The 25853-nt window shown below is 40.7% G+C and overlaps 1 protein-coding gene across 3 annotated transcripts in view; it reads right to left on the bottom strand.

The window, feature by feature from the left end:
* Positions 1-9892: 9892 nt before the first annotated feature.
* The window catches only part of PANK1 (pantothenate kinase 1), a 50734-nt gene continuing 34773 nt past the window's right edge, over positions 9893-25853 (bottom strand). For all 3 annotated transcript variants that reach the window (XM_064144739.1, XM_064144737.1, XM_064144738.1), the window contains 5 exons: positions 20822-21075; positions 19058-19234; positions 18522-18645; positions 12025-12150; positions 9893-11416 (listed from right to left, as the gene is read on the bottom strand). In XM_064144739.1, the coding sequence (XP_064000809.1) occupies positions 11357-11416; positions 12025-12150; positions 18522-18645; positions 19058-19234; positions 20822-21075 (741 nt within the window). In that variant the 3' untranslated portion in view covers positions 9893-11356. The remainder of the gene's footprint in view (positions 11417-12024; positions 12151-18521; positions 18646-19057; positions 19235-20821; positions 21076-25853) is intronic.

Genomic DNA, 25853 nt, shown 5'->3' with positions numbered 1-25853 from the left:
CGATTTGGGTAAGAACACGGCAGCTTTAGGGCAGATTATTAATTGTAAAAGACTGCCCTTTCCAGGTAACAGAGCTACTCTGTACAGGACAGCGGCAAAAGATACCTAGGAGAGACTGGTCTGCAAATACTTCCTCCTTCTGCACCCTGCAGGGTGAAGCTGTGTGCTGGGTAGCCCACACCTAGTGAGCTGCTTCCCTAGTTCAAGTACAGTCCTTCCTATGGTGTGGTTGGTAACAGCACCTGTAGAGGGAAGGGGCTCAGTTTTCCCCATCAACTGTGTGGGCAATAAAAACTTGCTCTTGAAAAAGATTTTTTTTTTTAAAGTGTATCTTTAACTTTCTTGGTGGTACTTTGAGTTGTCCTCTTTTATACACTTCCGTAAATACAGTTCTTGGGGGAAAAAAAATAACCTTATCAGGTTTAAACTGTGCTGCGTGATGAAAGAATTTCCATGCCAAAATAAACTACAAACATAATTGCAAGAAGCTTTATTTGTGCTACAAAGCACTGCAAGATAATAGAGAGCTCTGAACAAGAATGACCTGTGCATGAAGCTACCATCCAAATGACCAGGGATCTCAGCACAGCAGGAAACTTCCTCTGCAACTCTGATTGGCAGCATCTTTATGGCAACTCCCCATCAGTGATGGGGATGACGGTGGTTATCTGTGTTGGATGCTGACATTTTGATGTCTGGGTTAACAACAGATGATGCTTTCTTCCCTCTGATGCTTTAAGGATGGGGTCAGAGCATCACAGAACCACACCACGAGTACACACAGAGGTAGTAACACTACTCACTCATACATACTCTGCTGATCTGGCTATTGGCACTGTAACAACTCTAAACCACAATGTTGTGCTGTTTATATTTTAAATAAATTTATTTTCAGTACCAGAGTATCACAAACTAGGTGCCACCAAAACATGATGCTTGACTTCATTTGGTTCTTTGGAGCGATACTCTAATAGAAATACAAGATTTTGGCTTACGTTCATGCTTTACATGTCCACAATAGGCTTGCTCTTGTCACCACTAGAACAGATCTTCCTCATGCAAGCTTCAACTGTTAACACCGGATAAAAGATCCATTGCACTGCTCCATCTAGCACCAGAATGACCTTAATCCCTCCAGGACTGCAGGACTATGCATGCCACTTCTCTAGAGCTATTGTAATCATGATATCAAAGGACTACATCCCCTCACCTGACCAGGCAAAGACAACACATCTGGGAATGGGATTGGTTTGGTTCTTGTGGAAACAAGAATAAATCCTTTAGATTCTGTTATACTTCCCAAGCCCAAGAAATAATCACAAATGGTAACACTATAGACTTTTATGAGTAAGAAAAATGCTTTTAGAGTTCAAAGAATGGCTAGGTGCAGTTGATGAATGGCCTTCCTATGCATATATATTTTTAAAGTATGTTCTTTAATAGAATCTTGATATACAATTATCTGTGGTAAACTGAAAACCCCATTACCCTCCCTTCTCTTACCATTTCTTCCATCTTCCTGATACCGCCAGCCACCAGTATAGGGGGTACTGTAATGGCATGCTGAGAGTAATATCCCCAGATCTGGTCAGTGACATCAGGATCTACAGCCTTTAGCATCCTATAGCCAAAGGGATACAGCTTCCTCAATATCTCTGGAAATTAAGCTAAAGGCCTCACAAGCTGGAGAAATTGTAGTTCCTACAGTTCCCTTGGCTAGCCCTCTACAGCTACAGTCCACCTCTTGCTGACTCTAAGGTAAGGATGTAAATTACTCACCACTTGTGAGCAGAGGCTCCTTTGTGAAGGCAAGTTCTGTCCCAGGTGAGGACATTTCCCCCTCCAGCTCAGCTGAGAAATATGTAGCTTAAGAGAAAGTACCACTCTGAATTCAGTTTTTACTACCTAGTTGTTGTATTCACAGGCTGTTGTGTTCACATGCTGAAGTTTATTTTACACTTCAATATACTCCTCTAAATAAGACGTGTCTATTGGTAATACCTACAGCAAACATTTACAGAGTTAACAAAGAGAAACTATTGTCATTCCAGCCACAGAGAAAGTTACAAGCATCAAAGACTTCTGTTTTATTTGGAGATGTACCAGATTAGTTCCAGGGGCACTTATGCAACACAACCCTAGAGCTAATTTTTTTTTTTATTGTTCTCTATGTGTGCAAGGCATTTGTTTGCTTTTTTCTCTCAGAGTTAGACATGTGTGGACAGAGACCTAAACCAGAACCAGCTAAAAGTACATCAGAAACTATCTGCAATGTGCAGCAAGATATTCTGGTAAATACTATGATGACTCTTCGCAGCCTTGTGCTAGCAAAGCCAGACAAGCTGCTACCATTCTGGTGCTGAGACTGTTCAGTTTCCTCTGTCCACACAGCAGTAGCAAAAGAAGGTGCCCCATGGGTTCTCAGTAAGGTATGTTAGTGCAGAAATTAAACAGATCCTTGAAATGAGAAGTACATTTTGGAGATGAGCTTCACCTGGAAGCAGTGAGGCACCCAGAGGTGGGCAGAGGGGTGCAGGCTGAGTTGTGCCTGTGCTCGCACATCTGGGTAACACACTGGCCTTAGGAGGGGCAGGGGTTGAAATGGGTATGCCCTATCATGGGAAAAAGCAGTGCCTGACCTTTCTTTGTGCCACTGGTACCAATTGGTAGGAGTAAATCTGAGCCCTCTAATGGCTAGTGGATCAGTACAAGCCAACCCACCCTCTCACTAGGTTTTCATGCTGCAAACCCACCCAGATGCTGTGTGAGGGTCTCAAAACTTAGCTGTAGGCCTGCAAAGCATAAGGAACTGCCATACTGGCAAGTGTATGTGCACCAGTGTACTTCCAGGTAGAATTGCATAGAGGCATCCTTCACTACTCTTGGGTGATGAATACATGTCTGTATGCAGGCTTGGAGCCAAAAATTACCTGCTCAAGACATTCAATTTAAAACAATAAAGAAATGTGAAAAGATGTTATCTGGCATTCAGTTGCTATCAGACAAATGCTGCTGATTTTATGACTGGGGACAGAAGCTGGTTCCTTCATTGACAGATTTCTCATTCAAGGTCAAGTAGTATTTCACTAATTAAAGTACTTTACTTGTATGTTTTTAGGAGCAGTTATTTGATGGTTGTGCATTGAGACAGATTTTTTTGTTTGTTTGCTTGGGTTTTTTTTGTGTTTGGGTGGGTTTTGTTGTTGTTTTGTGATCCTTTTTCATGGCCCTACATTACTGAGTTGACAGTCATACACCATTGCCTTCCTACCACAGTAGGGTAGATGGAATGATCAAGGAATGAAAGGGGACAGACTATAAATTATTTTCTTTCCTCCAACAGGTCTACAATGCAAATTGGTTAGAAAAGGAAAACTCATAGATTCACAAGAGCAAGAGGAAAAAACTACTTCCATTGTCAAGTGTAATGATCTCCAGAAGAGGAAAAAGAGACTTCTATGTTTTTGTAGCAGTAGACAATGGAGGCTACAGAATGATATTAGTAACAACTCTTTTGCTCCTATACTGATAAAGGCATAATTCCAGGGCTGGTATCTGAGAACTTTATAACAGTGTTTGTAAAATGAAACTTAAAATGCAGTGAAGCAGATATTAATGGAAATCTCACAAAGAGGATTTTATAACCCTTTCAGGTAAGAGACACAGAACAATCATAGAATCAACCAGGCTGGAAGACACCTCCAAGATCATCCAGTCCAACCTATCCCCCAGCCCTATCCAGTCAACTAGACCATGGCACTAAGTGCCTCATCCAGGCTTATCCTGAACACCTCCAGGGACAGTGACTCCACCACCTCCCTGGGCAGCCCATTCCAATGCCAATCACTCTCTCTGGGAAGAACTTCCTCCTAACATCCAGCCTATACTTCCCCCAGCACAACTTGAGACTGTGTCCCCTTCTTCTAATGCTGGTTGCCTGGAAGAAGAGGCCTACTCCCACCTGGCTACAACCTCCCTTCAGGTAGTTGTAGACAGCAGTGAGGTCACCCCTGAGCCTCCTCTTCTCCAGGCTAAACAACCCCAGCTCCCTCAGCCTCTCCTCACAGGGCTGTGCTCCAGGCCCCTCACCAGCTTCGTCGCCCTTCTCTGGACACGCTCAAGCACCGCAACATCTCTCTGGAATTGAGTGGCCCAGGACAGGTTGTATGGCAGGTTAAAAAAAAAAAAGAGGGAGAGAGAAGAAAAAAAAAACCTCTTAATAGTAAGGTAACAGAAATTGAGAAAAGAAGTCTTCTTGACAGAAGCTAAACTGACCTTGATGACACTTTCTGTTAACAAAGTGTGGGGTCATTTGAAGGGGTTGGTCTCTCTCTTTGGCATAATCTTCTTTGAATGCAAGGTGATGAGAGGAGTAGGATAGCAAAGACTCCTAGGATAAGAGTTTGGTTCCTGAATATTTTCTACCCTACCTGTAAAAGAGAAGCTGCAGGGTGAGATGGGGTATGGGACAATCTGCAGCCATCATGAGAAAACAGCTTTAGTTTCCCTTGCACCAATCTTCCCACTTCAAAGAAAAGACAAGCCATTGATACACAGGGAGCTGCCACATTGCACAGGCCAAGTCTGCTGGGGAGAAGACTTCACACCTCCTGTATTTGAAAGGAAGAGATAACTTACTTTCTATGCTAAAAGCTGGTACAACACTGGAAAATCTGAGAGTGGTTTGGCTTATCTTGTAAATATTTCTGGTATCTGTGTGCACAGTCTGTTGTAGCCAAGTGCAATATGCTGAATGCTAGCTGGGTAACAGCATGCTCCATGCCTGGGACAGAAGAACAGCTTGTGTTTGTTTACTTATTCAAATAACGCTGGGGGGGGGGGGGGGGGGGGGGGATGGATGTGTGTGTGTGTGTAAGGTTGTTCAAAACAAAACATTCTGCTAAAAGGAACTAAAATGTTTAATCACATTCAGCATTTTGTGATTCATTTAGCTAGCTTTGAAAACAGAAGAACTGTTCAGTTGTTTTGAATTAATGTGCATTATTTTACAGTTCATGTAAAAAGAAATTAAAAGAGTACAAATAGTGTGCCAATAGAGGAGAGCATTCCCACTGTCCAAAACAACTCCGGGAGTATTTTTTGTTCATTTCAGTCTCTAGGTGAAGCCTATGCAGCCTTCTCAGGGGAGAAGCATCTCATAGCTTCAGCTGCTTTACCCAGCTGGGGTCGGAGTGGCTTCAGCTGGGGTCGGAGTGGCTGGAGAGCAGCCAGACAGAGAGGGATCTGGGGGTGCTGATTGATACCCACCTGAACATGAGCCAGCAGTGTGCCCAGGTGGCCAAGAGAGCCAGTGGCATCCTGGCCTGCATCAGGAATGGTGTGGTCAGCAGGAGCAGGGAGGTCATTCTGCCCCTGTACTCTGCACTGGTTAGACCACACCTTGAGTATTGTGTTCAATTCTGGGCCCCCCAGTTTAAAAGGGACGTTGAGATGCTTGAGCGTGTCCAGAGAAGGGCGACGAGGCTGGGGAGAGGCCTTGAGCACAAGCCCTACGAGGAGAGGCTGAGGGAGCTGGGATTGTTTAGCCTGGAGAAGAGGAGGCTCAGGGGTGACCTTATTGCTGTCTACAACTACCTGAGGGGTGGTTGTGGCCAGGAGGAGGTTGCTCTCTTCTCTCAGGTGGCCAGCACCAGAACGAGAGGACACAGCCTCAGGCTGCACCAGGGGAAATTTAGGCTCGAGGTGAGGAGAAAGTTCTTCACTGAGAGAGTCATTGGGCACTGGAATGGGCTGCCCAGGGAGGTGGTGGAGTCGCCGTCCCTGGAGCTGTTCAAGGCAAGATTGGACGTGGCACTTGGTGCCATGGTCTAGCCTTGAGCTCTGTGGTAAAGGGTTGGACTTGATGATCTGTGAGGTCTCTTCCAACCCTGATGATACTGTCATACTGTGACAGTCAGGACATTGATGGGGTAATGACAATAGGGGGACAGAGGGGCTAGATTCAGAGGAGTGGATGAAAATACTACTATCTTAACACAGTATTACATCTGCCAGTCGGTAATGATTTACTGACTTACACAAGATACTTCAATTTCAGTTTCCCAACTGATGCAACTGTTACAAAAGCTGGCATGAAAGAACATTCTGATCAGCACATTTTTCCTATGGGCTTGAGGCATTAATTTTCTTGTTACTGACACAGATGTATTCCCACTTCCACCCAACCTAGCATTCACATTAGGAGCTCCTCTAAGTGGAGTCCAGCCATTTTATTTGTGTGCAGCTGGCTAACACACAGGAGTGCAAAACAAATCAATTGTGAGAAATCAATTGCAAAACCCCTGAATGTCAACCTAACAGCAACCTCACCATCTTATTGCTTGAAGCACTAATGTCTCTATTGCAATAAGATTCTGTGTTGTCGGACCACTGCCTGTTCTTCATGAAGCTCTTCCTTCCTCTAAGCATTGCTCCTTGATCTTTTCAATGCAGTAGAGAATTTAGACCAAGATGACAGAAGAATTTAAACAAAAGAAAAAACCCACACCACATGGAAAGAAAAAATCTTAACATGTTGCATAAGAAAGTGGTAACAAGGTTAGCTGAGGCCACATCCTCACAGATGGGTATAAATGGAGATCTCAGTAACAGAGGTCGACTCAATCCTGTACATGCAATGCCGAGTCTGCTTTGGTACATCACAGTATTGGTTAAAGAGTAACTTCTGCTTTGTACTAGACATGATGTTCAGATTTGCTCAAATGTTTGAATTTGCAGAGACAGATGGGTGATTCATCCAAAAAGAGCTGGGAAACAGTGAAATTGTCCACTTAGAAACGTATGTCTGAAGCCAGGAGTGTCCTGATCACCACAACAAAATAAACAGGAACACGGAGTTAGAACACTGCTGTTCTAAATACAACAGGATGCCATTTGCCTGCCTTCATTGCCTCAAATCCTATCTTTAAATTGGTGCTTCATAGCGGCAGTTAAATGTTTAGAAATAAAACATGCAGGGCCGAAGCATTTGTAAGCAGCTTGGGGTTTACCTCAGGAGAAGCTGCAGGAGGCTGCCGACCTCTTGCTGCAGCCAGCTGTCTTGCACAGCTGCACACAACAAAGCACCCTGCTGAAGGCCACTAGAAGAAAGCTGTTTTTCTGCCAATATAAAAGCTTTGACTAAAGAAGTAAACCAAAAACCATTCAGAGGCCAGTACATCCCCTACTGTGGCTCACTTCCCGAGGCAAGCAATGTTCGAGACCAGGCTACTCAGGCCACTGCCGGCCCCTAGAGAGCACATCTACCTAGAGACCACACCTCCCTTGAGACACATCGTTTCACCACCCGTGCCTGGGTGCTTCACACAGCGGTGCTTGACCCAACTATTAACCATTAACTCCTCTAGCTCATGACTCCCCAGGTGCGTCCTTCCTTCACCTCTGAATTAGAACTGCCTGCCATTCTCTTACTGGTTGAACTAACCAAGTAGTAGTTTATTGCTTACTCTGCAGGGTGGCTTCCCACCTTGTTCATGTTACCCCCAGAAAACTTCAAAGGTGATGCTGCCATGGCCCTGCCCCAAGCTCAGTAGCTTCCCTCCTTGTTAGCCTCAGCTTTTCTTACTCATTTGTCTTGTTTCTCCGAGTGCCTCTTGTTGGGATTTTTTTTGGGGGGGGGGAGGGTGGGGTGTGGAGGGAGAAGGGGAAGGTTCAAAGAACAGACTTTTATCACAGTGTCCTCTCTTTTTTTCTCCAAACACACCAATAATCATGCAACTAGTAAGTTCCTATCAGGATCTGTAATACTTTATTTGTTTAAACAAATATTTATTTCCCAGGATATCCTAGAGATCACATGTCCTTTACCTCCCAGGTACTTAGAAGCAGCAAGACACAAAACAGGCTGTAGTCTTTTCCATAGCCTTTATTTTATTTAATGCAAAATCCAAAGCCACCTTGTACTTTTAAAACAGAGCCCAGCAGAAGAACTCCTCTGACTGGAAACAATGGTGCATGTTTATTTTGTCACCAGTTCAACCTCATACGGTTTTTCCATCTGTAAAATTCTGCTGTATCCTGCCAAAAATCACTTGAAAGTATCTTGTGACAGTCTAACAGGACTGTAATTGCTGATAACAGTGAAACACCAGGACAGCTTTGGTGAGGTAGGAATGCACTGCAAACACCCTGCTTGTATCGTAGAATTCAGATTCTTCTACTGTCCCCATGTACTCCATGATACTCTCTTCTATTACATCTGATCAAGTACTTAGTCATCTCTCACTCTTTAGCAAACATTAACAACTTTTCCCTAGTAATTTCATGTAAAAACATTACTTTAAAACAGAGAACAATTTTCCTATGGGATGCAATTCAACTTTTGTCAAACCATTAAAAAATTGGGGTTTGTCGAGAATGAGACTAACGACAAGAACAAATGTGTGAGTGCAAAAGCAGATCTCGTCACAAGACACCACAGTTGAGAGCAAAGAATCTCGATCATTCTGCTCCTACTTAGCTTGATAACTTTTCTCAGAAAGAGAAGCTAGATTAACACAGCTTATTTATCAATTTATACTGAAAAGAGTGCTTTCAACACATACTAAATCTGTGAACTCTCGGATCTTCTTTAGGAAGTCTGCTCCTTCCCCCCTCATCATTCCCAAAAGATCTAATGATCTGTGTATTTCTAGGTTCTCAACTCCTCGAGCTTTGCATGCTCAAATGTGTACCATTCATGATAGAGGTTCATCTATGTAGCCAAGTAAGAGTGTTTTCAGACCCTAGATACCTCTGGATGATGAAGCAGGACAAAGAACTCTCCCATCAGATGGTTGGATACAAAATAGAACCAGAAAAATTCAAGACAACAGTGATGCTCTAAAGTGCAAAAATGTTGGAACAGTTTCTCCTGTTTAGTGACTTCTCATAACTCTCAACATATTAATTTAGTTTGATATTTTTTCCCAATCAAATGTACTCATTTGTGGAGGATACACTTCAGAGTACTTTTTCCACAGTGTTTAAACTGAAGCAACTTAGCCTTTAAGCATTTTAGATTTCAAATGAGTATTTTGAAGGTAGAGTTTTAACTTGTGCCTCACTTAGAATTGCTGCGATCACTTACCTGACAGCCCTTGGAAATCTTACACCTCACCTTAGGGCTGCCAAAACTGTGCTTTCCTTCTTCAACCACACAGCCTAATTTTGTGCATCTTGCACAGTTCAAACATATTTCTCTGAATAACTTCTTATGGACTTCTTACAGACTTTTTTTTAATGACTAGATAAGTTTAATCTTAAAAGAAATGTTATGTCATATTTGTTTACTTCACATTGTGAGGAAGACTTTACGCAACTATAAATGCTTAAAAAGCAAGATAATGATAGATAATCCCTTTGAAAACTTAGCAGGGAGAAAAAGATGGACTCCTCTGAAGCAAAGAAACCAACCCCACAAACTGCTCCGAGTTCCACTACTTTAACAAGGCATATTTAGATTGTTGGTGTTATGCTTCCCTCTACTGTTCATCATCGTAAGTGCAGCTACCTTCTAACATTCTGAAGTCTTCCTTATAAATATACAAAGCAATCTTTAATGGCAGGCAAAACTTGGCAAGTAAGCTTAAGGAAAGTTTCATTTTGCTCAAAAAAAAAGGCACTGAGCAGAACTATCCTCATTTATCTCAAGCTCAGTATTACATGAACTATCAATTACAACAAGGCAATTGTCTCATGTTGTAGTTTAGTCAATGAAAAATGTCCACTTGAAGCAAAGCTTCAAATATCAATGCAACGAAAGGAAGAGTAAAAAGAACAGAAGTTAAAATCCAAAGGACCACTACAGAACTAACTGGTGATGTGTGTTACAAATCAGTGTTGCATATTACACATCCTTGGTTTCAAGAAATAAATTCCACAGATACATTGAAACTGTCAAAACAGCAGCGGTCTTTATTTCCATCAGTAGAGTTAACACTTCAGTTTGAACATTAATTTATTTTAACAATTGGGAGATACAGAAATTAATGACTACTTAAAAAGTGAAATAACCTCCCCCCTTCCAAAAATATATTGGAGAATATATGTGTCTGAATTTTATACTGCTCCTCTGGTGAGCTCTTCACATACAGATTTGAAAGACAAAGTAATTTATAGACTGGTTTTCATGTGAGCCTTCAATGGCATCCAACAAAAGCAAGCTTGTATGTGGCTATGCAACAAGCTAAGTACATAGATTTCAAGGAGGTCTCAAATCAACTGGAAAAAAAAAATAAATCAGAGCAGCCTACAAATCAAAAAAGGGTAGAAAATATTGTTTTGGAATAAACACTCAAATCTTAAGTGTCCTGGAGGGAAAGTTATGTTTAGCTGAAAACCAGAAAAAAAGATTAGGCAGTATTTTTCTGGTTTTAGAAACCAAGCCTTGCATAATGCAGTTATCAGTTGGTTTTGATTAAGGTCAAGTTAAAATTTTCAGACTACAGAAAAGTCTTCAAATAAATGAAAACAAATCTCCTCCCTTTGTCATCTAATGCCAAGTATGTATGTACCATATAAATAACATCTGTACTACATAACTCTTCACAAAGATCAGAAGTTTTCAACAGAAATAAGATTTCATTTTAGTGTTGAGCCAGTAACTGAAATTTCAGTTCACATCTTATTTCAGATTCTTAACATAGAAGATAATTAGTCCTGCAAAATCAGTTAGGAGTCTGCTCCTGCTGCAAGTCATGACTGCTGAAAACTTACAATCTTAACTCCCTTGCCAAGTTTCTGACAGTCTTGCCAAGAAACCCATGTAGTCACAGAAAGCTTGCAAATTCAAGTTCACTTTTTTGAGGGGGCTGAGGGGTGTTAAATAAAGAAGTGTCCCATCTAATGAGAAAAAGGCAAAAACACAAAGCCAAAAAAAAATCAATAACTTGTTTCACATTAAAATGCATCAGCTTCGTAGTTTCATTTGAAACCAAGAACAAATCATGAAACGTCATGAAAATAAGATTAAAAAAAATCTCCTAGAGTGATTACTAAATGAAGTTAAAATTACCACACTAATCAGTAAACCCCAGAAGAAAAGCAGATGCCTCATCTCACAGGTCATACATTGAACAGGATCTATTTGTAAAATAAATTCATAAAATCTGTGTTTGGCCACTTTGCACATTTTTTCCCCTAAAAAATACAGTGTACAGAAAAAAATCTCCTTATTCCCAGTACGAATTCTGAAGTGTAAGTTCAAAATCCAGAAGTTAAAGATCAGCTAAAAGGTTTTTCAATTATTTACAAATCCAGCAGGTAGAACTACCATAATGGCTTCATTTCCATCCTTGTAGTGGCTTTCACTCTTATCCAGCAGCATCTGCAGTAGGTATCTCTTCAGGCAGCTTCATCACTGCTCATCTGTCATTTTAAGCAATTCTAGAAGAGCCCCAACAGCTCCAAAATAACCCTTTAAACAAGGCAAAAGCAAACAAAAATCAATTAAACTTCAAAATGTGACACAAGCATGACCATGCAAAGTCTTGTGCTGTTAAATCCATTAGAAAACCTTTCTTGTAAGATTGTCCCTGCTGCACAAAAATGTTTGCTGTATCTGAATTCAGTGATTTAACATCATCTTGATTAGAACCAAAAAAGGCTTTCTACTGGGAGAAGTCTTACACAGCTCTCCAAAACTTAAAAAGGAAGAAATTAAAGAACCACTAACATGGTGCTGTGTTGAAGCATCATTTCCATATGAATACATCCATCTGACAGTCATCTCAAAATTATGCTTACAAGAACTAATTCTAGTTCGGTTTTATATACCAAAATGAGTGAAAATAAAGTTTGTGAAAAGTTTAGCAACAAGTATAACAAGATTAGTGATGAAACCAGGGAGTGAACAAGGGAATAGGGGTCTCAAACAAATTTACAGTTGGATTATATTTATGCAGAACTTAGTTTGTGCTTTCACTTCAAAGCAACGACATTGAAATTCTCCCTTTTAAGGCCACCAAATAAAGCACCACAAGATTTTAGTACTTACAGCTGAAAGATCCATCGGTATTTCCTTACCTCATGTTCCAAAAACAGAGCTTTCAGCTGTCCCTTGGACCAATAATCCATAGCATATGCTAGCACTTTCATAGAAATCATATTAATTCTGAGGAAGTTGCCAACAAACACCACCTTGTCTATGTTCTGTAAAATTGAAAAGCAGGCCAGGAAAAATTATATTCAGATATATAACTTTGCCTCATTCAACATGTACTTTTGCCTCTACTAATGTGTAATGAGAATTCTGGGTTACATTTAAATTCTCCAGACTGAAAAGTTAAAAACAGTAATCGTGGTTACAGACTGATAAACAGAGATGTGAAAGGGGAAAAGAAAAAGAGGAAGTTTTATTCCAAAGAAACTGAGACTGGTAATACATATGATGAATATGTTCTCAAAAGTCCAAGACTCCCAACGTGAACAGCATTTGAGGCATACAAGTTTCATGTAAACATGAGAAGGAATTTTTTTCACTGTGGAGTTGCCAGAACACTGTAACAGGCTGCCCAGGGGGGTTGTGGAGTCTCCCTCTCTGGAGATATTCAAAACTTGCCTGGCTGTCACACAGGACACGTTCCTGTGTGATCTGGTATAGAAGATCCTGCTCTGCAGAGGGGCTGGACTAGATGATCTTTTGAGATCCCTTCCAGCCCCTGACATTCTGTAATTCTGTGATGTTGCTGGCTGGCAAAGTTGGTTTTGTGTGGTTCTTTTTTTTGTTCTTGGCTTTGGTTTGTTGTTTTCTGGGGTTGGGTTGGTTGGGATTTTTTTTTTTTTTATTGTGCATGATGTGGCTGCATTGAAGACATCTTCCCCACCCTCAGTCTGTTAAATGAAGTGACTGCCCAGAGATCATTGTGACTCTTGAACCAGACTGAGAAGCTCTGAAGGGTATCTGAGAAGGATTACATTAAAAGACATAGAGATGGGAATAAGCATCTTTCATTACCTATTTCTAGACTGTGCTTCCATTTTCAAAAGCAACTGAAATGCAGCCAACATTTCACTTGACATGCATTGCATTCCTTTGTTTCAAAGCTCACTTGAACTCAGTTTTTGTACAGAAGCTTAAGAATTTTGAACAGACAGCATTACAGCGTCAGTGAGAAAGTCACCCATTTCCCTTACCGGCATGGTGCTTAAACAATGCCCTTTAACTATCTTACCAAGCCTGGTTTGCCCATTTCATTTGCCTGCAATGCTTTTGCACTTGCATTTGGAGTTGGTGTACCATATGATGTTTGCCACACCTGGCACTGGTCTAGAAGATTCAGTAGGAGGCCAAATCCCGTAGACCTAGCTTTTACACTGGACTTGAAGGAGCCTTACTAAAGTCTCTGCTAGTATCCACTGCTGAAAATTACCAGCAAAAACCCACACAGAGGTAGAATCACTAAGCATTACATCTCTACATTCACACAACTCTGTAAGGCCCCACACCTGGTTCTACAGCAGTTACTTTTCTACAGACCACAGCTTTGTCATGTTCAGTACTGTGCACGTGGCACACCGCAGAGAATAGGCTCACTTGAATGCTCAGTATGGAGAGTGCTGATATCCCAAGGCAGTAACTTATTTATCCAGACTCTGATGACTGAGTTACATGTCTGACTGTCCTCAAACCAAACACATCAACACAAACTTCATTTAAGTAACTCAGGTTTATAGTCATTTATCCCTTCACACTCTGCAGTTGCACCACCATGTATTCATACTCACTCTTAGGAACTTATATAGCTGAAAATAAGAACTTCCCAAATTTCAAATGGCTGCTATTGAACACGGCTAAAAGCACTTTGAATCCTCTGACAAGGCAGTTTTGTCTCTGAAGACATTTCTGACAGAAGAGAGATGAATATGTAACTAACTTCCTGCAAAAGCAATACTATGTAGATTCCAATCAATTTCATTTTAATGCCATTTTCATCAAACTACTTTTTTGACTGGATTTCTCCCAACAGTTGCTTTGTCTGTATATGCAAGCAAGCAGTGCCTAGCACCAAGTATGAAAATTACTGAAAATTTTAATCTAAAATTACTAATCATACCTACTAGAATAGCAGTGTATATCAACATCACAAAGCACCTACAGGATGGCCAAGGGATCCGGCCCAGCCAGCATGGGTTTAGGAAGGGCAGGTCCTGTCTCACCAACCTGATCTCCTTTTATGATCAGGTTACCTGCCTGGTGAATGTGGGGAAGGCTGTGGATGTAGTCTACCTGGACTTCAGCAAAGCCTTTGACACTGTCTGCCACAAGAAGCTCCTAGCCAAGCTGGCAGCTCATGGTCTGGACAGATTCACTCTGTGCTGGATCAAGAACTGGCTGGATGGCAGAGTCCAGAGAGTGGTGGTGAATGGTGCCACATCCAGTTGGCAGCTGTCACTAGTGGTGTTCCCTAAGGATCAGTACTGGGCCCAGTCCTGTTCAATATCTTTACTGATGATCCGGATGAGGGGATTGAGTCCAGCATCAGTGAGTTGGCAGGTGACACCAAGCTAGGAGCAGGTGTTGATCTGCTGGAAGGCAGGAGAGCCCTGCAGAGGGACCTAGACAGGCTGGATGGGTGGGCAGAGGCCAATGGGATGAGATTTAACAAGGCCAAGTGCAGGGTTCTGCACTTTGGCAACAACAACCCCAAGCAGTGCTACAGGCTGGGGACTGAGTGACTGGAGAGCAGCCAGGAGGAAAGGAACCTGGGGGTACTGATAGATAGTAGGCTGAAGATGAGCCAGCAGTGTGCCCAGGTGGCCAAGAGAGCCAATGGCATCCTGGCCTGTATCAGGAACAGTGTGGCCAGTAGGACAAGGGAGGTTATTCTTCCCCTGTACTCAGCACTGGTCAGGCCACACCTTGAATGCTGTCTCCAGTTCTGGGCCCCTCAATTCCAGAGAGATGTTGAGGTGCTGGAACATGTCCAGAGAAGGGCAACAAAGCTGGTGAGGGGCCTGGAAAACAAATCCTATGAGGAGAGGCTGAGGGAGCTGGGGTTGTTTAGCCTGGAGAAGAGGAGGCTCAGGGGGGGGCTCATTGCTGTCTACAACTACCTGAAGGGACATTGTAGCCAGGTGGGGGGTGGCCTCTTCTCCCAGGTAACCAGCAATAGAACAAGGGGGGACAGCCTCAAGTTGTGCCAGGGTAGGTATAGGCTGGATGTTAGGAGGAAGTTCTTGCCAGAGGGAGTGATTGGCATTGGAATGGGCTGCCCAGGGAGGTGGTGGAGGCACCGTCCCTGGAGGCCTTCAAGAAAAGACTGGATGAGGCACTTGGTGCCATGGTCTAGTTGACTGGATAGGGCTGGGGGATAGGTTGGACTGGTTGATCTTGGAGGTCTCTTCCAACCTGGTTGATTCTATGAACATACAAATTTCACATCAGTTTTATTTTCCAATATTCCTTGACTTCAAATTAAAAAAAATATGCCAAAGATGGATCCTAGATTTTTTAACTAAACCCAGCATTTTTCAGGAGTTGGAAAACACTGACTCTTAAGCTCTTTTAAATACTGTCTCTTAAGGGAGTCTTGCCAATTTTAGATTGTTCACTACTGAAATGTCGAAGCTGAAAGACAGATGTCTTAAACTGATGAAAGAATGGTGATGAAATTCTTACTCAAGCTAACCAGATTACAACATCCTGGAAAAGACATGAACTTTTTTTTTTTAACTACCTGTGAGGGTCTTGCAAATTGTTCAACTACCTCGCAGTTGAAAGCTATACTCTAGCTTTAACATAGTATACACATAAATTTGCCAATATAATTGAGTTAAGGAATCTGTATCAAAGATGTATTTAGAAAGCCTCCACATTTTTGCAAGAAGCCTCATTCAGATGCAAGGAAAAGTTTAAAGCAGGGAGATTGGTTTCTTTTATGGAGTTCTGGTGTGCATAAGACTGTTTCAAAGTACATATAGACAAATGGTTCCAGACTACGGATTTTTTCTACCCCATTGCCAACTCTGTGCAACTGAATTTTGCTTTGAACTTCTGCAGAAAGAGTATTTCATTTATTCCTCAGATTCCCTTTTTCCTGCACATATGCAAGTAATTTTCCACACAGTATTGAAGCTGCAATAATAGAGGAACAAAAAAAAAGAAAAAAAAAGGGTGCAGAAACCCCCACACAATTACAAAAAACCATCAAACCACCAACTTATCAAACCTTGTGCTTCAGGGCACAAACTGATTTATTCAAGGAACCTAAAAGTGAGCTTCACCATAAACCTAATTTACTACACATGAACTCCACAAAAGTATATAGCATGTTCAACTGTTAAAGCTCTCACTTGGGCTTTTCATTTATCAAGCTGAGTGAGAATCAGAGCTGTATCTCCCAGAGGCAATTTAGGTGTCAAGATTATTTAGAACAGGACTACTTCCCCCTACCAAGAGCAAGCAATCTGAAGATTAGCTTATTTGCAATGATATACCATGCTTGAATTTTTTTAATTAGTATGCAAAGGTACTAAATAAAGTTCTCATTTCTAAAGCTACAAAATAATTCAGTACAAGTTCTGGAGAAATTCTGCTTTGACATTGTGAAATGAAGATTACTTCACACATCAATTTGCAATCTTCAAAACACTCCTATAGCTCATGTCCAGTTTAAGTAAGCCTGCCCACAAAACAAAGATGCTAGAAACTTGCACAGCAACTCAGAAGCATTAGTTTTATTAGTAGCCTGTTTCCTCTGAATGCAGCACACGTGGCTCCCTGTGGCAGCTCTCCATGCTTTGATAGCCCTGTACAATGCTGCTTGAACTCCATGCCACAAGGCAACACTGTAAAGAAGCTGAAAGCAAAGAGAATACTGAAAGAGAATCATCTTGACTGAGAGTCAAATTGCAAAAAAAAAAGAAATCCAAACCCAAAGTCTGTAGCTGCTTTTCATGACAAAAGGAGGTTATCAGTGGCACTTGATGGGGGTTTCTACTATGACTTGGGCTGTTCAACATACTTGGAACTGCTCTGGAAGAGCACACTGGCAAGAAACACAACATTTATTGGTATACAAAGTTATTCAGGAGAGGGAGGATGAAAAAATGAACAGCATTAATAACACTGAGGAGACTTACACCCAGTGTCTGAGGAGTAAAATGGCAGTTGAAGTTCAAATAAAAAAGTTAAATGACACAAATGGAAAAGAGAACACACAGAGAGGCTTCAGTGTCCAGACAACAGCAGGCTCCAAGTTAGCCTCTGTAATTCAAGAAAGACTGAATGCAGACAAAAATATGAATTCTTAGTAAAAGAGCTTAGAACAAAAAAAAAAATTACAAATATGCCATCACATAAATTAACTGTGCAGCCACAGTCAGGATATTGCATGAAGATCTGATCATCTGATCCCAAAATTAGAACCATAAAAAGATTAAGAAAGCAAATCTATACAGTGGAAGAGTAACACAGAGTCTTTGGTAGGAAAGGAAACTAAGTATTAGGAACTTTCTGTCTTGGAAAGGCCAGAAGGGAGATATGCTAATAGTTTATTAATGAAACCAAAACCACTAGTGATTAATTATTTGCCATTTCTCCTAAAGCAAAAGGCTAGATAGAATCCAATAAAATAATGAGATGGCAGACTGGTGAGTTAATTGATTTTGGTTTGGGTTCTTTGGTGTGGGTGTGTTGACTAAAAAAGTTTCACTTTCTTTTAATCATAGAATGATGTGGACCTAAAAATATCTATGTATTAAAAAAAGGTTAAATTCATTGAGGGCAGATAAAAAAGGTTACACACAATAGCAAAGGATGCAATTTGCAGCTCAAAAGAAGTGCCTATATGTTTGGGGTTTTGGATGGGTTTGGTTTTTGGTTTTTTGTTTGTTTGCTTACTTGTTTGGTTCTTCTGTTGTTTTTTTGGGGGGGGTTGTTTGTTTGGGGTATTTTGCTTTGTTTTTTGATTTTTCTTGGTGTTGGTATTTTTTAAAAGGTGTATTATTGTTTGTTGATTCTTTTTTTAAACTGCTGCAAGCTGGAAAGCTACACCAGTGGAACAATCCATCCATAGTTCTGCCCAAAGGAAAGAAAGCAGCAAGCACCTGATGGGAGTTTGAGGCAGGAAAACAAACTCCACTTTTCTTATTTCAGATCCCATAGAATGGATCTTACATCTATCAAAACATTTAATACAATACACCATCTGAACTCATTCTATGGAAACAAGCCAGCAAAACACTATTAAAAAAAAAGTTATCTGTTAATAACTACAAGGTAATTTGAAGTATCAATTTGGATTAGCTGGAATATTACAGCTTGAGGGCAACTGAACATCTCTAGGTTCAAGGAGATCTTTACAGTGAACTTTTCTCACTCTTAACCACCTTTGAAGCTCAAAGTCCCCCTCACTTTGCATCAAAGTACACATGACACAAATCAACAGTTAAGTATATATTTAATGTGGTGTCCCACCTACCAAGTTCACACTTAATATAGTGGCAGTTTGCATTTTTGTACTCTGATAATCAATGCTGTTTACAAAGGCTTTAAGCTCATAGTAAATATGCTGTCTTACCTCATTCAATGCACACATGCGAGCAATAGAGCCTATGTTGTTGGTGATAGTGACCAAAGTAGCTCTGGCCAAGTCCTCTTTACTGATGGAATCTCTCTTTTCTTTACTCATCATATGACCAAAGCTGTGTGAGGAAGATTATTCCTTTTAATAGGAGTTATTTAGGAGTGCTGAAAGCCCTCAGAAATTTTATTATTCAATAAGATTAGCTTGGATTTGATATCCATTGATTGGAGAGAGATTTGAAATGTGAAAAGGTATCTCATCTGAGAGCCAGATCAATGAGCAAAGACCTTTCTTCTGCAATCAGTGTAATTTAAATGGAAGCAAGCTACACCAAGCATTACTAACACCTATTTAACTTTTTATTAAAAGAAAGAAAAAAAGAAAAAAGGCAGAAAGTAGTGTGAGATCCAAGGACAAACCAAACAATACATTTCCACAAGGACATAATAGTCCAAGGATCTTGCACTCATTTCAGCACCCACAGTAAGTTTCTCAAGGAAATCCTTAAGACCAGCTCAATTTACACATACCTTGAGGCTACAGCAGACCCTTGAAGGCCAAACCGCTCATAATCTCCTCCATAAATATCTTTCACCAGCTTATCCACATTGGTGCTGTCTCCTTTCGCGGCCATTTCTAGTGCTTCTTCAAACGTCTCACAACCAGTCAGCAGACAGCACAGGCCCAGGAATGTTCCTCCTCCAAGACTAGAAAAGCACAGCTTCTTCAGACCAGTAGCTTCAATAAACTCTCTACAGCTCTTCAGACTCCCATAAGCAACATGGTTTGTCTACACAGCTACCAACTGTTACCCTGCAACTCTACCCTCAGAGAAGACAGACACCCTAAATTAAGTTTCTATGTAACATAAATATCATCCAGTGTGGTTTTAAATGAACTACTGAAATCAGCAGTATTTAAATAGGAAAAAATCATGCTAACTGAAGTGTTAACTGAGAACAAGGCCCTGTCCCAACACTGCAGATGTGAATTTGCTATTTGTGGCACTCTATCGAGTTTTCCTTGTACAAGAATAATCAGCCAGCAGATCATTTAAGTCAGTGATGAAAGAATAAATAGTACTCAAAGTATCTATGCAGGGGGAGGTGACTAAAATGGATCTTGTACCTCTGACCATTGGCAGGAAACAGTCTAGTTGCTTCCTGTTCAAAGCAAAGTTAGGATCAGCCCTGGAAGTCTCAGCCCTCCAAAGAACTGAGGGAGGAGCAGTCACCTAAGTGTCTTGCACAGGCTCAAGTACAGCATTTACTGACTTTATGAATTTATCAGTACTTGTGCATAATAGGTTGGTGATTCATTCATTAAAATTTTACTTTGGACTTCAGCTTACTATTCTTTATGTCCTTCCTCATTCTTTCTTAACCCTTGAGAAAGTTAGCTTATTTGCACTGATTGCAGTCACACTGACTGGAGCCACTGTAAACAAGAGTATCAGAAAGACACTACAGTTGGACTTCATGAAAAATCAGAGGTCAGGTAAGGGCACAAATCAGTACTCTTGGATTGTTAGGCAAGGTTTTTAGGACAACTAGTAGCACTGTAACATTCAGCATCTGAATAGCAGGAAGCTCTATGCACCAGCCACAAGACAGTATTAACTTCATCACCTATAACAACTCAGTAACCCAATGCAATCATGCTTTTCCTTTGATAGCAAAAAGGATCAAAAGCACATCTAAAGATATCAAAAAGCCTATGCTTGAAAAACAACCAGAATTATAAGAAAACCACTTCCTCTTCCCTTCAACTTGTGTGCATCTGTATTGTACACAGAAACACAGCTCATGGCTTACCGTGACTAAGATAAAGCAACAGAAGACACACAGGCAGTCATGTGCAGCGTGCATTGAGGAACCAAATGCAGCTCTGGAAGGGACCATGGCAAATTCAAAAACCTCCTTTGGTGGTTGTTTTGGAAGGGTATTTTTTAAGGTTTCTGTTCTGGTGTTTTTTTTTGTTTGTTTTTAAGACTACAAGATTAGTAAAATTCAGTTTTCACAGATGAGAAGGAAGCAGATCTATTGGTATTTTTACTACTATTCTAGAAGGACACATCTGCAAATCAGGTTGAGTGGATCAAGCATTTTCCTGATGTAGACCCTTTCTCTAAAGGAATCCTATGATACTTCCAGCCTTGCTGCTGGTGGGCTTTTAAAAGAAATGGGAAGACAAGCACAATTTGGGGCTGCATCTGCTAGTCACACTGCCTGGTTCTATCCCATTATTAAGGAGGAAAGAAAAAAATACTCAAAACAACATGGAACTATGTTTACCTGGATCCTGTGACTCTTTTATAGTTGTCCTTAGAATACACAGCTAGGATGCTGACCCCTGAGCCTATGTTAACCAGCAGCATAGGATATGGATTATCAAGGCAGTAAGGCTTTTTCTGGCACTGTTCGGGATCTGTAGGATTTTCAAAATAGTAGCACTCTGGTTGGCCATTGAAACCGACAGAATCAACGTAAAGGAGGCCCTGGATCAAACAGTCCAATTCATCCAGTTTATGAAGCTGTAGATCTGCAATCTGCAAAAGAACAAGAAGAAAACAATAAACAAACATTTCCTAGTATAATAGAACCTTGACAAACACAAAAGGCTCTGCAGAAGCACTTTGATCACTTTAATAGTAACACATTAAGTTACTTCAACAGTACAAAGATCTGGTTAAGCATGAAGTCAAAACAAAAAGATCTTGCTATCTGTCAGACAGTGGGTACCTTCCAAGACGATGATGTGCTGCATAATAATGTTGCTTAGTTCCTTTGCCCTTGAGACAGTCTCTGCAAGCGGGAAACGCTTCTCCTCCCCCCTCACTATTCTGAAACAACACATTTCTTTCCCCTTATCCCCATTCTATGAGAAGCTGCAGAATGCAGCTTTTGGACAGTTACCCGACACATGCCTGCACTCCTCAGGATGCAAAGTGCTTTAACTCATCATCCAACTATAATTCCCAGCAATTTAATGAAATATTAAATAGCAGCATTACAATCAAGGAGCTTCAGTTAAAGAACAAGATACTTAAAGCCTTACAAAATGGACATGCTAATGTGAATATGCATTAAACATGCACTGGATTATGCTTAAAGAGCTTGTTTTTTTTTTTCCTCAGTATATGTCACAAACAATCTGAAAGAGCTATTTTTTCAAATTATGATAAGCACTTTAAAATGCCTCATGAATAAGCAACTATTCCCAGTGCTTGGTGAAAAACAATATAAAAATCCAAATGAAAATATTGTCAGACTTATGTCCTCACAAAAACGTTCATAAAAAATTAAACTGTAAGAGAAGACAGAAAAACTACTTTAAGAGCTTAAAAAGAACATTCCCTTTGAGATCTCATAGGTCACCCATGGCTGTGCACATGTCTGCTTGCCATAATGTCATCTTTAATAGAGGCAGAAATCACATCCCTTTGCCATTGCATCCTATTTTGAGAATCTGTAGAAAGCCTCCTTTTTTGGAAGAGGTTAATTTTAGGCTGTGTTAGGGAGAAGGTAACTGTAGAGCTGCTCATCCGTTCCCTCTAATCACCTGCATCCTCACACCTGCAAAGGATGTCACACCTAACTCAACTTTCTAACAGAAAAAGCAACAGGTTATCAGGAACAAAAGGAAGTTCTACAATACAGAGTTGGTTCTCAAACATTAGCATATAGGAGGATGTTTTTAATAACAGATAACAAAGATTTGTGAGGCAAATCACCTCCTATTTTTAATTCTGGAAGCTATAGTAAGCCAGGATAAAAAGGAAAAATATTTCTGTGGAACAGTCATGGCCAATAGGTTACATTCTTTTGAGCTATTTAAATATCTCCCCTGAAGTTTCTTCTCTGCTTGTACATAGCTCTAACTTGCCTGAAGAGAAAGCTATTCTACTCTTTGGTTTGCCCTTTTGTTCAGCTTGCTAGTCCTCAAATCCTGGAGCCATACAAAAGAAATAACCCCAAAAGAATCAAATACAGCAGTCTCAAAGACCTCAGTATAGACCCAGTTATTCACAGGGCAGTAGGGACACTTGAGAGATTAGTACTTCTCATTTTAGTATTTCCTCCTGTAACATTTGCAATCCTTTCTTTTTTTTTTTTTGGTTACCACACAGTTACACAATTACAATTGCAGAAATTCAGCATAAAAGACTGGAACCATGCAGCCAGTAAATAAAAGAAACACCAATCAAGAGAAAAACCTTTTAAAAGAAACACTACAAAAACCTTAAGGGTCCTTTGGATTTCAGCAATTTCTTCCAATTAGGTTAAGAGGAAAAGCTGCAATTAAGATAAGCAACACAGGGCATGAACAAATTCTTCAAGCACTTTCTCACAACAGAGATTGCATGGAGCCCACTAAGCTGTCACCTGTTACATAGATTTTGTTAAAACCCAACTGATCTTGCACATAGTCAAAATAAGGTAAGATTCTATACTAACAACAGTCCTCCTCTAGGTTATGTGCTGTGCAGTTTCAATTTCCTTGTCCTATTGTATAAGACAGATGCAGCATGACTGGACACAGACATAGCATGAACAAGCAAATATGCTATGAACCAGAACTGTTATACAAAGACAAGTCATTGGCAGATTTATGACACCTACAAAACCATCTATTCTCCCACAGGCGTGACACCCAGCCACAAGCTCATTCTGTTTCATTCCTGTTACAGTTTTATAAACAGGAAAGCACCAGTGACAGACCTTGAAAGACAGAAGCAAGCAAGCAATACACATCTAAGAGAAAACACTTTGGCATCAGTGCAAAATCAGGCTAAGACCCTTGTTTCTATGAACTCTCCAGTCAACCCAACAATTTTTTTAAGGACAGAAGAAAATAATCAAAGGTTATTTTTCAAGCATTAAGCAAGAAACAGTTTACTAGGCCCAGCCCTCCACGTACAAAAGATGTACTAGAATTTGTTCCACTTTTTATAGCTCTGTGCTATATTTAACAGATGATATAGTGTAAGCAGAAAAGCTCTGTTACTGCTTTCCTTTATGTATGATATTCATAGCAGACTGCAGAACTATTTTCCTGTGTTGTTGCAGCAGTCTGGTTTTAATTTCTGCAAGGAATAAGGCTGGCATCAGTATTCCACATCTGTTCACCTTTATTCAGAGAACCATGAGCGCCACAGCCACCAGACCTCTGAGGATTCAAACAGCCCAGTGAACCACCAGTGTTTCTAAACACAAATGAGGGCATAGTTGCAAGAAATGTAGTTACTATCTTGTACAGGAAGCCAAGACAGAGCCAGGTTCACAGCTCCCACTCCCATCCTCTCCCTTTTCTAGATTCAGTTCTTTGCTCATGATTTGAGCAGCAAACTGCATCATGAAAGACGTGCCCATAAACAGCATAACATGTGAAGGCAAACAGGTTTTCTGGTGCTGCTACCTGACCTACACGAAACTCCACTGGTCTTCTTTCCCTTGTTCAAACCTCTTCTTGCAGGAACTGAAGTTTGTGTGCAAAAACGCAAAACAAAACAAGGAGCTGCATGTAGAAGCACATTTTAATAGGAGTTTTTCCTATAACCTTTTTACAAAATGCATTTGCAGATGTTTTCCATCCCTTTAGAATTCCTCAAGTGAAGGCAGACAGCATAATGGTCAACTTACCCTGCTTTACATTCCTGTAACTATACTCAGCACAGTGCCTCTCTAGAAGAGTTTTATCTCAGAAAGTTGTGCTATGAGAGGAAGAACTGCAGAACAAAGCAGTATACAGCACCCTAGAGGGAAAATTTACAATGGTTACAGAAAAAAACTTATGTGCATTTTTTAAAAGAAACTTTTGTATGCATTATAGCCAGTCTGTAGAAATTCCTCTTTATTTTAGACCACTTTTTAAATACCGGGAGGGAAACACCTTAGACTTCAGGATCGTCAAAACTAGGACTCAGGATTTCAGTCACATTTACAAGCAGGTGCAACACAGCAAGGAAGTAATGAGCACTTCCCCAAGACAGTTCACACCTTAGCAACAGACTCAGGAAAATGATCTGATTTCAAGGATATGCAAGGTGCGCTGTGTCTGTGAACAGATGCTATTTTAAAGAGAATAAGAGCTCACCTCTTGTTGTACATTTGCAAGAAGTACTGAAAAATGGTCCTGCCTGCTCAAATTTGGGGTGAACTTTTAGTTTACTTGCTTTTTTTTAAATATATGGATGATGTAAACCAATATTTAGCTGTACTCAAACATCAGACATTAGGAAAATAACATGGTACCAGCTTGATGCTGCTTCAAAGCGCAGACGTCAAACACTTGAGTCATGTTTGTTCCTTTATGCTATTTCCGCCTCAGCACAGAAAATGTGAACAGCCCAGTTCTCTACAGTGTAGCTGAGGGCAGCCTTAACACATGTGCAGAGGAGCTGAAGCCTGATGGATCAACACTGATGTGTAGACACCTTTTCATTGAAGGTCCAGTGTATGAAAGATTTCATCCAGTTTGAATTTTTACAGTTACCAAGTTCTCACAAGCACAGCAATGTCCAGACCTAAATACAGTTCTACTGTCTCTTGGAAATTCAATGAGAGAGAGGATTTTTTTTTCCTGAACAAAACTGTTAGGAACATAACCTCTTGCAGGTTTTTATATCGTCAATTACAACAGCCTCATTTTCTGTATCACTTTACAATACCCAGAAGGCTTTTACATGCCTTCTGGGTATTGCTCCAGTTGTTATTTCTTCTAATAGTTTACGTAGTCCAGCTTTTCCCTTCAACTTCCATAAAGACACACTTCACTTGCCTTGTATTTTGATTGTCTTCACCTCAGCCTGCAACCCTACTTTGTTTTGAGCCCCGAAGAAGTACTCCCCTCGGCGAAGTTCCACACCCTGAGGCTGGGAAATACTTATTTGCATTCAAATGACAAAGTCCAATTCAAGTAAAGAGTAAGCCCAACATCAGCTGATGCAAAGACCAGCGCTGGGAGAAAAAAACAAAACAACAAAACCCTTGTCTGGGATCCTCTCCAGAGGATCTGTAAGGATCTTTTCCCTCTCCTGACAAGGAAATGACCCATGTTGCTTCTCCTCATTTCTTCTGAAGAGTTTCTTAGCTTCTTGTACTTATGCTAACAGAAGGTATCATGGTTATTTCACTTCTTCTCTGAATGGCACTTTCAACTCCAGCCCAGTCTACACTCTGCAGGTGTAGCACCTACAGCCTGAGCAAGTGTCCAAACTCTTCAAGCAAGGACTCCAGCCCATTTTACGCTCTGCAGATGTAGCATCCATGGCCCGAGCAAGTGTCCAACCTCTTCAAGCAAGTGAGGTGCAATATTTTTGAGTGT

This window comes from Pogoniulus pusillus, chromosome 6 (assembly GCF_015220805.1).
Source record: "Pogoniulus pusillus isolate bPogPus1 chromosome 6, bPogPus1.pri, whole genome shotgun sequence".
NCBI classification, from domain to species: Eukaryota; Metazoa; Chordata; class Aves; order Piciformes; family Lybiidae; genus Pogoniulus; species Pogoniulus pusillus.
The sequence above is the reverse complement of the archived record's forward strand: the minus strand, read 5'-3'. Positions and strand labels throughout refer to the sequence as shown.